This window comes from Salmo salar, chromosome 15 (assembly GCF_965601325.2).
Source record: "Salmo salar chromosome 15, fSalSal1, whole genome shotgun sequence".
Lineage (NCBI taxonomy): Eukaryota > Metazoa > Chordata > Actinopteri > Salmoniformes > Salmonidae > Salmo > Salmo salar.
In genome coordinates this window covers 54,266,729-54,281,054 of record NC_138305.1, presented here as the reverse complement: position 1 = coordinate 54,281,054, position 14,326 = coordinate 54,266,729, and the positions used below count along the sequence as shown (strand labels likewise).

Here is a 14,326-nt window from a genome sequence, read left to right as displayed (position 1 = left end):
TGTTGAGAACACTCTTTCTTAACCATGTCCCAGTAATGAATTACACATCTGGATTGGAGCTGTGAACCCACACTTTCAATTGATCAATTTTAGATAATAAGCTTCTAGTGTTAACGTGCAGAAAACCCAGGCTTTTACGAGAGCAAAAATCATTGAAGCAGAAATCATCAGCGCACAAGTCAGAATTGAGGCTAGCAACAGTAGACGGGCCATGGTGTACATGCACATTTCCAGATATTATCTGCAGTAATACAATCATGGCACAGCAGAGGACAGGGAGAGCTGATTTTTTTATGATATTTGAATGTGCATCAGATGGCAACAAGATCATAGTGTACAGCAATTTCATCAGGTAACTTGAATACAAAGGCTGGCGAGAGGGGGTTTGATTAGGATGGAAGGCCAAGATATCGTGCAACCTATAGAGAGTCACGAGTTGGGGAACAAACATTGCCTGTCCCACAGTCAGGTAAACAAGCAAGTTCAAAGTCAACAAAGCGTGCAGGGGTCATGGAGCAAATAGCACAAACCAGAAGAAAAAAGTTAAATGGTTTGGGGCTAACCATTGTAACTTCAAAGAGTCACTCGCCCCAACAAAAAAACGTGAGAGAGTAGCTCTTTATGAGTTCAGTAGGTTATAAAAGTCTAATATAAAATAAATAAATAAATGGCTTATGCTAGTTAATTAAAGTGTTACTGAGTAAAGCTCAAATAATAAGATTCACAAGTTAATTAGACAACATAAAATTCAAATCAGTCAAAATTCTGTGGTGTGTGTGCATGTACAGTTGAAGTCGAAACTTTACATACACCTTAGCCAAATACATTTAAACTCCATTTTAAACAATTCCTGACATTTAATCCTAGTAAAAACTCCCTGTCTTAGGTCAGTTAGGATCACCACTTTATTTTAAGAATGTGAAATGTCAGAATAATTGTAGAGAGAATAATTTATTTCAGGTTTTATTTCTTTCATCACATTCCCAGTGGGTCAGAAGTTTACATACACTCAATTAGTATTTGGTAGCATTGCCTTTAAATTGTTTAACTTGGGTCAAACATTTCGAGGAGCCTTCCACAAGCTTCCCACAATGAGTTGAGTGAATTTTGGCCAATTCCTCCTGACAGAGCTGGTGTAACTGAGTCAGGTTTGTAGGCCTCCTTGCTCGCACATACTTTTTTAGTTCTGCCCACAAATTTTCTAAAGGCTTGAGGTCAGGGCTTTGTGATGGCCACTCCAATACCTTGACTTTGTTGTCCTTAAGCCATTTTGCCCCAACTTTGGAAGTATGCTTGGGGTCATTGTCCATTTGGAAGACCCATTTGCGACCAAGCTTTAACTTCCTGACTGATGTCTTGAGATGTTGCTTCAATATATCCACATAATTTTCCTGCCTCATGACGCCATCTATTTTGTGAAGTGCACCAGTCCCTCCTGCAGCAAAGCACCCCCACAACATGATGCTGCCAACCCGTGCTTCACGGTTGGGATGGTGTTCTTTGGCTTGCAAGCCTCCACCTTTTTCCTCCAAACATAACGATGGCCATTATGCCCAAACAGTTCTATTTTTTGTTTCATCAGACCACAGGACATTTCTCCAAAAGTACGATCTTCGTCCCATGTGCAGTTGCAAACCGTACTCTGGCTTTTTTTATGGTGGTTTTGGAGCAGTGGCTTCTTCCTTGCTGAGCAGCCTTTCAGGTTATGTTGATATAGGACTTGTTTTACTGTGGATACAAATACTTTTGTACCTGTTTCCTCCAGCATCTTCACAAGGTCTTTTGCTGTTGTTCTGGGATTGATTTGCACTTTTCGCACCAAAGTACGTTCATCTCTAGGAGACAGAATGCATCTCCTTCCTGAGCGGTACGGCGGCTGTGTGGTCCCATGGTGTTTATAGTTGCGTACTATTGTTTGTACAGATGAACGTGGTACCTTCAGGCATTTGGAAATTGCTCCCAAGGATGAACCAGACTTGTGGAGGCCTCCAATGTTTTTTCTGAGGTCTTGGCTGATTTATTTTGATTTTCCCATGATGTCAAGCAAAGAGGCACTGAGTTTGAAGGTAGGCCTTGAAATACATCCACAGGTACACCTCCAATTGACTCAAATGATGTCAATTAGCCTATCAGAAGCTTCTAAAGCCATTTCTGGAATTTTCCAAGCTTTTAAAGGCACAGTGAACTTAGTGTATGTAAACTTCTGACCCACTGGAATTGTGATACAGTGAATTATAAGTGAAATAATCTCTATGTAAACAATTCTTGGAAATATTACTTGTGTCATGCACAAAGTAGATGTCCTAACCGACTTGCCAAACCGTAGTTTGTTAACAAGAAATTTGTGGAGTGGTTGAAAAACGAGTTTTAATGACTCCAACCTAAGTGTATGCGATCTTCCGACTTCAACTGTATGTGCGTGTGTGCTCAATGCGAGCGAGTGAAAGCTTGGGAGAGAGGTTGAGTGTGGCTAGGGTACCTGTGCCAGACAGGGGGACACAGGCCAGGGCAGACGGGGCCCAGATCGCCGGGTGGGATCCAAGCAGCAGTGCAGCAGGCAACGGGAGTAGGTGTCACACCCACTTGAGAGAAGCTTTTGTAAGGAGGCTGAGTAGGAGAGGATGCGTTCAACCTTACCAGACACGTGGTGGAGCAGATAAAAACGTCCAAAGGGAAAAGCTGAATGAAAAACGCTGGGCGAAGACAAAACCAAGACGCCGGTAAAAATGCTAAATTCCAAAGCCAGATCAAACAGAAATTAAAGTAAAGAACAAAAAAGTAAATGCTGCAATGTCCCAGCAGCGTCCTTAGCCAGCAGTCATTTGTTAGAAAGGTATTCATCATAACTGTTAAAAAGACGAATGTATCCATCTCCACCTCTGATTTCTTTCTGAAATGCAGCATTAAAATGCAAATACAGATCCCATCTCCCTCCCTTTAAAAAACTCTAAACCTCATGATCTGCCTGAATATTTCATTACGTTATGACTAACACAGGAAGTCATCCGTTCACTCGTACCCAAATCGGACACATTTAAAAGACCACATTCTCAAGTATTGATGTCTTGTCCTAAGGATAGGTTCAAGTTCAACAAACAGAAATATAAAATGGGTTCAGGGAAAGGCTCTAGATGGGCAAGAACCCTGTTTCTGTGTGTACTATGGGCTAATGCTTACATAACATACAGTAAAAAGAGTGGAGACAATTATCTTGACATTACATGATGTTGAGTACTATATGGCATGAGGCACATTAACCGTTTCTCACAGAGAGTGCTAATCAAAGTAGCATGTTTCTTTGTGATGCGTGAGCAGTGGAGCGTGGATCCACACTACTCTCTTCAACTCCAGCTAATAGCCAATAATAGTGGCCCCAGGAGCTTGCTATCATTTCTGAAGCACATCTCCAAGCCGAGGAGAAGCATAGGCATTAAATCACATGGCATGCGACAATCCAACCATTATATGGGGGGGCCTCATTGCACTTCAACTGAAATATCATTGAATGTCCCCGTCTGACACATAACTTCCATTACTATGTCCATATACACTGTTAGAAAAAAGGGTTCCAAAAGGGTTCTTTGGCTGTCCCCATAGGATAACCCTTTTTAGTTCCAGGGAGAACTATTTTTGGTTCCTTGTAGAACCGTCTGTGGAAGGGGTCCTACATGGAACCCAAAAGGGTTCTATCTGAAACCAACAAGGTTCTTCAAAGGGTTCTCCTATGGAACCATTTTAGGTTCTAGAATGCACCTTTTTGTCTAAGTGTATAGCACCTTCCTTGGCTTCTATCTCTGCCTCTAAAATCCTGATGGATAAACATAATGCCCTTAACATATTCATGATGATACATCCTCTGGGTATACAGCATATTATTTCTATCTTTCCCTAACCATATGGTAAATCAGTATACTGTTTGATTCTCTTCCAAGCCCTTTGTCAATTCTACATATTTTACCCTTGACGATTTATGTTTGGCAGAGAAACGAGAAAACATATTATTTTGAGTGTCAGAGATTTGTGTTGAAGAGTAAGAAGGACTGTTTTTCTCACTTGCTGTTATCAAAATCGAATCAAATGTTATTGGTCAAATGCGCCGAATACAACAGGTGTAGACTTTACAGGGAAATGCTTACTTATGAGCCCATTCCCAAAAATGCAGAGTTAAAAAGTAGACAATGAGGGCCAATACCGAGTCAATGTGCCGGAGTATGAGGTAGTTGAGGTATATGAGGTAATTCAGTATGTACATGTGGGTAGGGATAAAAGTGACTAGGCAATATATAATAAACAGAGCAGCATCAATGTACGCTGCCATTCAAAAGTTTAGGGTCACTTAGAAATGTCTTTGTTTTTGAAAGAAAAGCACATTTTTTGTCCATTAAAATAACATTAAATTGATCAGAAATACAGTGTAGACATTGTTAATATTGTAAATGACTATTGTTGCTGGAAACAGCTGATTTTTAATGGAATATCTATATAGGGGTACAGAGGCCCATTATCAGCAACCATCACTCCTGTGTTCCATGGCACATTGTGTTAGCTAATCCAAGTTGATCATTTTAAAAGGCTAATTGATCATTAGAAAACCCTTTTCTAATTATGTTATCACAGCTGAAAACTGTTGTTCAGATTTAAGAAGCAATAAAACTGTCCTTCTTTAGACTAGTTGAGTATCTGGAGCATCAGCATTTGTGGGTTTGATTACAGGCTCACAATGGCCAGAAACAAAGACCTTTCTTCTGAAACTCATCAGTCTATTCTTGTTCTCAGAAATTAAGGCTATTCCATGCGAGAAATTGCCAAGAAACTGAAGATCTCGTACAACGCTGTGTACTACTCCCTTCACAGAACTGTGCAAACTGTCTCTAACCAGAATAGAAAGAGGAGTGGGAGGCCCCGGTGCACAACTGAGCAAGAGGAGAAGTACATTAGAGTGTCTAGTTTGAGAAACAGACGCCTCACAAGTCCTCAACCGGCAGCTTCAGTAAATAGTACCCTCAAAACACCAGTCTCAACATCAACAGTGAAGAGGCAACTCCGGGATGCTGGCCTTCTAGGGAGAGTTCCTCTGTCCAGTGTCTGTGTTCTTTTGCCCATCTTAATCTTTTATTTTTATTGACCAGTCTGAGATTTGGCTTTTTCTTTGCAACTCTTTCCAGCTACAATAGTCATTTACAACATTAATAATGTCTACACTGTATTTCTGATCAATTTGATGTTATTTTAATGGACAAAAAATGTGCTTTTCTTTCAAAAACAAGGACATTTCTAAGTGACACCAAACCTTTGAACGGTAGTGTATGTGAAGTGTGAAAATGTGTCTATGTGTGAGTGTGTGAGTGTGTGTGTGTGTGTGTGTGTATGGTGTCAATATGCATCTCTGTGTGTTTTGTGTCTGTGAGCGTATGTAGTGTATGTGTGTTGGAGTGTCAGTGTAGTATGTGTGAGTGTGTGGGGAGAGTCTCGTGAGTGTGCATAGAGCCAGTGCAAAAGGGTATGTGCAAAACAATTAAGATAAAGATATAATTTGAATAACTGTTCAGCAGTCTTATGGCTTGGGGGTAGAAGCTGTTCAGGTGCTTTTGGTCCCAGACTTTGGCGCTCCAGTGTCGCTTGCCGAGTGGTAGCAGAAAGAACAGTCTATGACTTGGGTGGCTAGAGTCTTTGACAATTTTTAAGCTCATCATCTGGCACTACTTAATATGGAGGTCCTGGATGGCAGGGAGTTCAGCCCCATTGATGTACTGGGCCATACACATTACCCTCTGTAGCGCCTTGCAGTTGGATGCCAAGCAGTTGCCATGCCAAGCGGTGATGTAGCCAGTGTAAATGCTCTCAATGGTGCAGCTGTAGAACTTTTTGAGGATCTGAGGGCCCATGCCAAATCAGTTCAGCCTCCTGAGGGGGATGAGGCGTTGTCATGACCTCTTCACGACTGTGCTGGTGTGTTTATACCATGAAAGGTCCTTAGTGATGTGGACAGTGAGGAACTTGAAGCTCTTGACCCGCTCCACTACAGCCCTGTCGATGTGAATTGTGGTGAATTGTGGTTTCCTGTCATCCACAATAAGCTCCTTTCTCTTGCCCGAGTTGAGGGAGAGGTTGTTGTCCTGGTACCACACTGACAGGTCTCTGACCTACTCCCTATAGGCTGTCTCATTGTCATCGGTGATCAGGCCTACCACCATCATGTCATTTGCAAACATGCCTGTGGGTCCCCCGTGTTGAGAGTCAGCGTGACAGATGTGTTGTTGTTGTTGCCTACCCTCACCACCTGGGGACGGCTTGTCAGGAAGTCCAGGATCCAGTTGCAGAGGGAGGTGTTCAGTCCCAGGTTTCTTAGCTTAGTAATGAGCTTGGAGGGCACTATGGTGTTGAATGATGAGTTGTAGTCAATAAACAGCATTCTCACATAGGTGTTCCTTTTGTCCAGGTGGGAAAGGGCAGCGCAATAGAGATTGCATCATCTGGGAATCTGTTGGGGCGGTATGCGAATTTCAGTGGGTCCAGGGTTTCTGGGATGATTGTGTTGATGTGAGCCATGACCAGACTTTCAAAGCATTTCATGGCTACAGATGTGAGTGCTACGGGGCGGTAGTCCTTTAGACATGCTACCTTGGCTTTCTTAGGCACAGGGACTATTGTTGTTTGCTTGAAACATTTAAGTATTACAGACTGTGTCATAGAGAGGTTGAAAATGTCAGTGAAGACACATCCTGGTAATCCCTCTGGCCCTGCGTCCTTGTGAATGTTAACCTGTTTAAAGGTCTTACTCACATCGGCTATGTATCATACTGTCATCTGGAACAGCTGGTGCTCTCATGCATGCTTCAGTGTTGCTTGCCTCGAAGCGAGCATAGAAGGCATTTAGCTCGTATTCTAGGCTCGCTATACTGAGCAGCTCATGGCTGGGATTCACTTTGTAATCCGTGATAGTTTGCAAGCTCTGCCACATCCGACAAGTGTCAGAGCCGGTGTAGTAGGATTCGGTCTTAGTCCTGTATTGATGATTTGCCTGTTTGATGGTTCGTCGGAGGGCGTAGCGGGATATCTTATAAGCATCCGGATTAGTGTCCTGTTTCTTGAAAGCGGCAGCTCTAGCCTTTAGCTCACTGCGGATGTTGCCCGTAATCCATGGATTTATTTTTTGGGATATGTATGTATGGTCACTGTGGAGATAACGTTGTCGATGCACTTATTAATGAAGCTGGTGACTTATGTGGTAAACTCAATGGCATCGGATAAGTCCTGTAGTTTAGCGTCCGCTTCATTGGACCACTTCCGTACTGAGTGTGTCACTGGTACTTCCTGTTTGAGTTTTTGCTTGTAAGCAGGAATCAGGAATATAGAGTTATGGTCCAATTTGCTGAATGGAGGGTGGGGGAGAGCTTTGGATGTATCTCTGTGAGTGGAGTAAAGGTGATCTAGAGTTTTTGTCCGTCTAGTTGCACAGGTGACATGCTGGTAGAAATGGGGTAAAACTGTCACACCCTGATCTGTTTCACCTATCTTTGTGATTGTCTCCACCCCACTCCAGGATTTGCCCATCTTCCCCATTATCCCCTCTATATTTATACCTGTGTTCTCTGCTTGTCTGTTGCCAGTTCGTCTTGTTTGCTCAAGTCAACCAGTGTTTTGTGTCTCAGCTCCTGCTTTCTCCAGTCTCTCTTTTTCCTGCCCTCCTGTCCTGACTCCGAGCCCGCCTGCCTGACCACTCTGCCTGCCCCTGACCCTGAGCCTGCCTGCCGACCTGTACCTTTGCCCCCCTCTGGATTACCGATCTCTGCCTTACCCTGACCCTGAGCCTGCCTGCCACCCGGTACCATTGCCCCACCTCTGGTTTACTGACTACTGCCTGCCTTGACCTGTCTATTGCCTGTCCCTGTTGGAATATTAAACTATTGTTTTTTCAACGTGGTCTGCATCTGGGTCTTACATTCATACCTGATAAAAATGGATTTCAGATTTCTTGCATTAAAATCACCGGCCACTAGGAGCTCCGCCTCTGGATGAGCATTTTCTTGTTTGCATATGGCCCTATACAGCTTGTTGAGTGCAGTCTTAATCCCAGCATCAGTTTGTGAAAGATGAAAGCTTTCTTGGTAAATAGTATCGTCTACAGCTTATCACAACGTATCGTATCTCAGGCAAGCAGAACCTCGAGACTTCCTTAATATTAGAGATTGCGCACCAGCAGTTGTTTATAAAGAGACACACATACCACCCCCTGATCTTACCGGACTCTGCCATTCTGTCTTGCCGATGCATAGAAAAACCAGCTAGATGTATAGTATCCATGTCCTTGTTCAGCCAAGACTCCGAGAAGCATAGGATATTACATTTCTTAATGTCCGAATGGTGCTTGTCCAGTTTATTCTCCAGCGATTGCACATTCGCCAATAGAACAGAGAATGTAGAGGCAATTTTTTTATTCTCCGCTGTATTCTCACCAGGGTGCCTGTGCGCCGGCCTCTATAGAGCCGTCTTCATGTCCTTTGAGTGTCAGGGATTAGGGCCTGGTCCAGGAGAATCACTATGTCTTTCGCCTCCAACTCATTGAAGTAGAAGTCCTCGTCCAAATCGAGGTTAGTGATCGCTGTTCTGATGTCCAGAAGCATAGGAAACGATGGCAGAAACATTATGTACAAAAAAGTTGAGATCAGCGCAAAAAAAGACACAAAATAGCACAATTGGTCAGGAGCTCGGAAAACAGCTGCCATTCCCTCCTGTTCTAAAAATGTTTTATTACACTGACTATAGGTTGCAAGATTTACACTATCATTTTAATCATCACTGTTATAATGGCAATTTATAATCTACCGTCCAATTCCACTGAAATAAGTAATGTTCTAAACTAAAACGCTATAATAACGAACTGTAGTGGCAATGACTGAAAAAACTGATTACAGAGAAATAAAATATAATATATAACGAAAGGGATACATCTCTCGAGGCTCCAGCTGAAAAGATCTGACTTTTTTTCTCAAGGTTTTAACAGAGTAACTGATTTAAATGGCATTAAGTAATTGGATTTCCTTTCTGGCTGGTTTCACAGTCGTTTGGAGATGTGCTACTTTACAATGTATCAGCTTCCAGTAATCCATTTTCAGCCTCATCAAATAGCTCTGGATTGACAGAATATCCACCCATTGATTTTAGGGATGGAATTCTCTTGCTTATGGCCTGCTAAGCATAAGCGAGCCGAACGCCACGCAGCACTTAGCGAAAAAAGGCAGTGTAAAATTGGAGAGTGAGTTGTTTCGCTGTCGAACAATTCAACGGACAGACAAAAGCAATGGATGATGGATGGATCACTTAGGATCGAGCTATATTAGCTCGATTATTATGGAAAACTCGGTTTGAAAGGCTGAAAGTTCTGTACACATGGCAGTGTTATTGATGCTGTGCATTTCGTCTAGTGTAAAAGGCTTTGTTTAATGTTTGGCACAATCCATCTATCTTTGGTGAAAGCTGAGAGCAAAATTCTCTTCAGGCAAACAAAACAAGTCACCTGGAGTGTTAAAACAACACTTGTATTGAGTGTCTCCTCCATACAATATATCACAGCTTGTTATTTGGTTACTTCATATATCAAAGCTATCGGTGTACCTTCTCATCTGAAAATGAATGAAACGTTTAAAAAAGTCTGCATTTGTTACCTGTAGATGAGGACTTCGTCGTCGGAACAGTTGTACTGGAGCTGAAACATTTTCACCTTGGGCGCTGCCTTGCTGACTGTCCACTTAACCAGAGCTGAAATAGCCGTCACCTCTGACACAGTGACCACTTTCTCAGGCGGGCTCTTAGGACCCCCCTTGCTGATCCTGGTGGTGCCTGTGATGTCTGAGAGGCGGGACTTGGGCTGCAAGGCCTGACTGGTGCCGTTGCTAAGGTGGGGCAGCTGAATGATTGACAGCTCCACAGAGGCGGTGGACTCTCCAGCCACATTGGCAGCGATGCAGGTGAAGGTACCGTAGTCCTTGGAGGTGGTAATGAGGATTTCCAGGGTGCCATTGCGGTAGACGGCGGTACGGGATGAGTTGCCAAGGAGACGGTCATCGGGGGCCATCCAGTGGATGGTAGGGGTGGGGTCTCCAACAGCCTCGCACCTCAGGCTGGCCGTCTGGCCCTCCAGCACCAGCATCCTGTGGGTGTGCTGAGTGATGAGTGGCGGCTCGCACACAAACTCCTCCTCCCTCACATACCAGAAGTAGCGCCCTTTCAGGCTGGGAGGGGAAGCACAGGTCTCCATGTCGTCGTCCCTCTCCAGCCGCCGCAGCCACAGCACCTCGCAGTTACAGTGCAGGGGGTTTCCCCCGATGCTAAGGGACAGCTGAGGGGTGTAGGGCGTGGTCAACAGCACCAAATCCTGTGCCCTGGCGAAGATGGGGTCCGGGGGCAGCTTCTGCAGCCGGTTGGAGGTGAGATCCAGGCGAGCCAACCTTTCTAGATCAGTAAAGGTCCCCTCAGGGATAAAGTCCAGGAGGTTATGATCAAGACTCAACTGGTGCAGGGAGACCATCTGCTTAACTGAGTCCCAGGGCAGGCTCCTCAGGTTGTTGTAGGACAGATCCAGATCCTCCAGGGAGGGGGCCAGGTCTTCGAAGGTCCTGTCTGAGATGCGTCCCAGCTGGTTGTTGTTGAGGATGAGGTGCTGCAGGTTAACCAGGCCCCGGAGATCCTCTGGTCCCAGCTCCATGAGGCGGTTGTTGTCCAGGTGTAAGGAACGCAGGGTCTCCAGGTCGCCGAAGGAGAAGGGCTGGATGTAGCTGATGGTGTTGCGGCTGAGCGTCAGGTCCACCAGGTCGGTCATGTTGGCAAAGTCCTGCTGGGCGATGCGGAGGATGTAGTTTCCACCCAGCCGGAGCTCCACAGTGCGCCGATCGAGGTCCAACGGGACGAAGAGAAGGCCTTTGGAGGGGCACAGGGTCCCCAGGGACTCGGATAGGTTCTGGCAGACACAGTACTTAGGGCATGCATGGGCCATCATCACTGCGGTTCCCAGGACCAGCAGGCAACAGAGGATGTGGTCCATGCTAGAGTCACACAAAGGAACCTACACGCAGAGAGAGAGAGAGAGAGAGAGAGAGAGAGAGAGAGAGAGAGAGAGAGAGAGAGAGAGAGAGAGAGAGAGAGAGAGAGAGAGAGAGAGAGAGAGAGAGAGAGAGAGAGAGAGAGAGAGAGAGAGAGAGAGAGAAAAAAAGAAGACATGAATAGTTATTTCATAGCTGGCACTTCTCATTTCACTATTGCTGTGGCAGACAATCATGAGCTCATGCTGCTGTAAACTATCTATGCGGGTCTCTGCCTAGAGCAGTGGGGTTTTGGGGCCTGTTGTTGACAGCCTCCCTGGGTAATCTTGATGTGTATTGATTGGACTGCATTTTGATCAAACTCAACAGCTGCCATCAAATCCACATGGATTAGAACTAGATTTGATCTGTTGTTTATGGCCGGATAGGAATGGATGTGGGTGGATGTGTGTGTGTGTGTGTGTGTGTGTGTGTGTGTGTGTGTGTGTGTGTGTGTGTGTGTGTGTGTGTGTGGGGTGGGAGGGTCGTCTTTACAATAAATCTGTGAATCCTAATTAATCATTTAAATAACAATATTAAGTCACTTATCTACTAACAGCTAGTCACAAGACAGTACATAGAGGCAGATATAACCAAGTGTTGCTCCAGTGAGACATCAAAACATTTATATTTACCATGTTCTATTTGTATTTTTGTCAAAATTAAGTTATAACTTTGTTCTGTTCAATGTTCTCTACCTACACCATATAAAATAAATATGTGGACACCCCTTTAAATGAGTGGATTCGGCTATTTCAGCCACACCTGTTGCTGACAGGTGTATAAAACCAAGCACACAGCCATCTCCATAGACACACATTGGCGATAGAATAGCCTTACTGAAGAGCTCAGCGACTTTCAACGTTCCACTGTCATATGATGCCACCTTTCCAACAAGTCAGTTCGTCAAATTCCTGCCCTGCTAGAGCTGCCCTGGTTAACTGTAAATGCAGTTACTGTGAAGTGTAAATGTTAAGGAGCAACAACGGCTCAGCCGTGAAGTGGTCGGCCACATAAGCTCACAGAATGAGACCGCCAAGTGCTGAGGTGCGTAGGGCATAACAATTGTCTGTCCTCGGTTGCAACACTCACTACCGAGTTCCAAAGTACCTCTGGAAGCAACATCAGCACAATAACTGTTTGTCAGAAGCTTCATGAAATGGGTTTTCATGGCCGAGCAGCCACACACAAGACTAAGATCACCATGCGCAATGCCAAGCGTCATGGTGAAAAGCTCTTCCGCCATTGGATTCTGGAGCAGTGGAAATAAGTTCTCTGGAGTGATGAATCACGCTTCACCATTTGGCAGTCCGACAGACGAATCTGGGTTTGGCGGATGCCCCAATGCACAGCGCCAACTGTAAAGTTCGTTGCAAGAGGAATGGTCTGGGGCTGTTTATCAGGGTTCGGGCTAGGCCCCTTACTTCCAGTGAAGGGAATTCTTAACGTTACAGCACACAATGACATTCTAGACAATTCTGTGCTTCCAACTTTGTGGCAACAGTTTGGGGAAAGCCTTTTCCTTTTTCAGCATGACAATGCCCCAATGCACAAAGCGAGGTCCATACAGAAATCGAGATCGGTGTGGAAGAACTTGACTGGCTTGCACAGAGCCCTTAGCTCAACCCCATCGAAAACCTTTGTGATGAATTGGATTGTCGACTGCGAGCCAGGCCTAATCACTGACCTTACTAATGCTCTTGTGGCTGAATGGAAGAAAATCCCTGCAATGTTCCAACATCTAGTGGAAAGCCTTCCCAGAAGAGTGGAGGCTGTTTTAGCAGCAAAGGGGGGACCAACTCATGATTTCGGAATGAGATGTTCGACGAGCAGGTGTCCACATTTGGTCATGTCAAATCAAATCAAAGTTTATTTGTCACGTGTGCCGAATACAACAGGTGTAGACCTTACAGTGAAATGCTTACTTATAGGCTCTAAACAGTAGTGCAAAAAAAGGTATTAGGTGAACAATAGGTAGGTAAAGAAATAAAACAACAATAAAAAGACAGGCTATATACAGTAGCGAGGCTACATACAGACACCGGTTAGTCAGGCTGATTGAGGTATGATGTACATGAAGATATGGTTAAAGTGACTATGCATATATGATGAACAGAGAGTAGCAGTAGCGTAAAAGAGGGGTTGGCGGGTGGTGGGTGGGACACAATGCAGATAGCCCGGTTAGCCAATGTGCGGGAGCACTGGTTGGTCGGCCCACTTGAGGTAGTATGTACATGAATGTATAGTTATAGTGACTATGCATATATGATAAACAGAGAGTAGCAGCAGCGTAAAAAGAGGGGTTGGGGGGGTGTATATCATACTCTAAATACCCCAATTCATGTTGTTAAGTTCAAAAGAATGCAATATAAAAATAGCTGACCACCAGTCAAACTGATGAGGGTTCTGAAATGTAATGCCAATTGTCTCAGAATCATCTTTTTGCAGATAGAACGCTATAGTCCCAAGCTCCCGATGTGTTATGTTGGTACAGTAAGTGTGGTTGCACACTGCCATAATACACATCACTAATAACCTTTAGATGTACGAGTTACCATAACCAGTCTCATGGATTGCGAACTCTGGAAAATCAGCTTTAAATTTCTTAGCAACCCATATGGAACAATCTTCAGAGTTGATGGTGTCTTTTGGACAGTTCACAAGGTTAATTGAGGACCTCTTTGAGTGATGTCATTGTTTTTCTTGAGTGTGTTTGTAATTTAGTATATTTGTATTCTATTATATTTAGTAAATTGTGTGCATGCAGGGCTCCCTTGCGAAAGAGACCTTGGTCTCAATGGGACTGACTCCCTGTTGAAATAAAGGTAAAATGCATCCCACCTATAGGGGGCAGTGGCAGCTGGGACCAGGTAAGGAGCCGTCGGTATGCATAACAAGTCTGTAGTGTGCACAGGTGGAGGGAATTACCGAGCTAATCAGCTGAATGAGTGTGATCTCCCGACCTGCGGGGCTTTTGATTTGGTATCTTTCGTTTGACATGCCCTTTTGGAGTTTCATTTTGGTATTATAATTTGTTTGTCACCAACTTAAACATCAACGACCCGCCTGTGCTACTTTCACGCTAATGCACACACCTAGTCAGGATACAGAACAATTGTGCAAGCTTAGGTTGTCTAAACAGTTCCGCAACACATGTACAATTTGTCTAAAACACACTATCGCATTTATGACAGAGCCATTAATCATGGAAAAGGTGGCCCTTTAATGGCTCCTGTCGTTTATGGTCC

At 44.4% G+C, this 14,326-nt stretch overlaps 1 protein-coding gene across 1 annotated transcript in view; it reads right to left on the bottom strand.

Annotated features, from left to right (window-relative positions):
• LOC106596863 (leucine-rich repeat and fibronectin type-III domain-containing protein 2) overlaps window positions 1-14,326 on the bottom strand; it is a 198,221-nt gene that overhangs the window by 17,469 nt on the left and 166,426 nt on the right. The window contains exon 5 of the mRNA XM_045695816.2: window positions 9,666-11,062. Within this exon, the coding sequence (XP_045551772.2) occupies window positions 9,666-11,041 (1,376 nt within the window). The 5' untranslated portion in view covers window positions 11,042-11,062. The remainder of the gene's footprint in view (window positions 1-9,665; window positions 11,063-14,326) is intronic.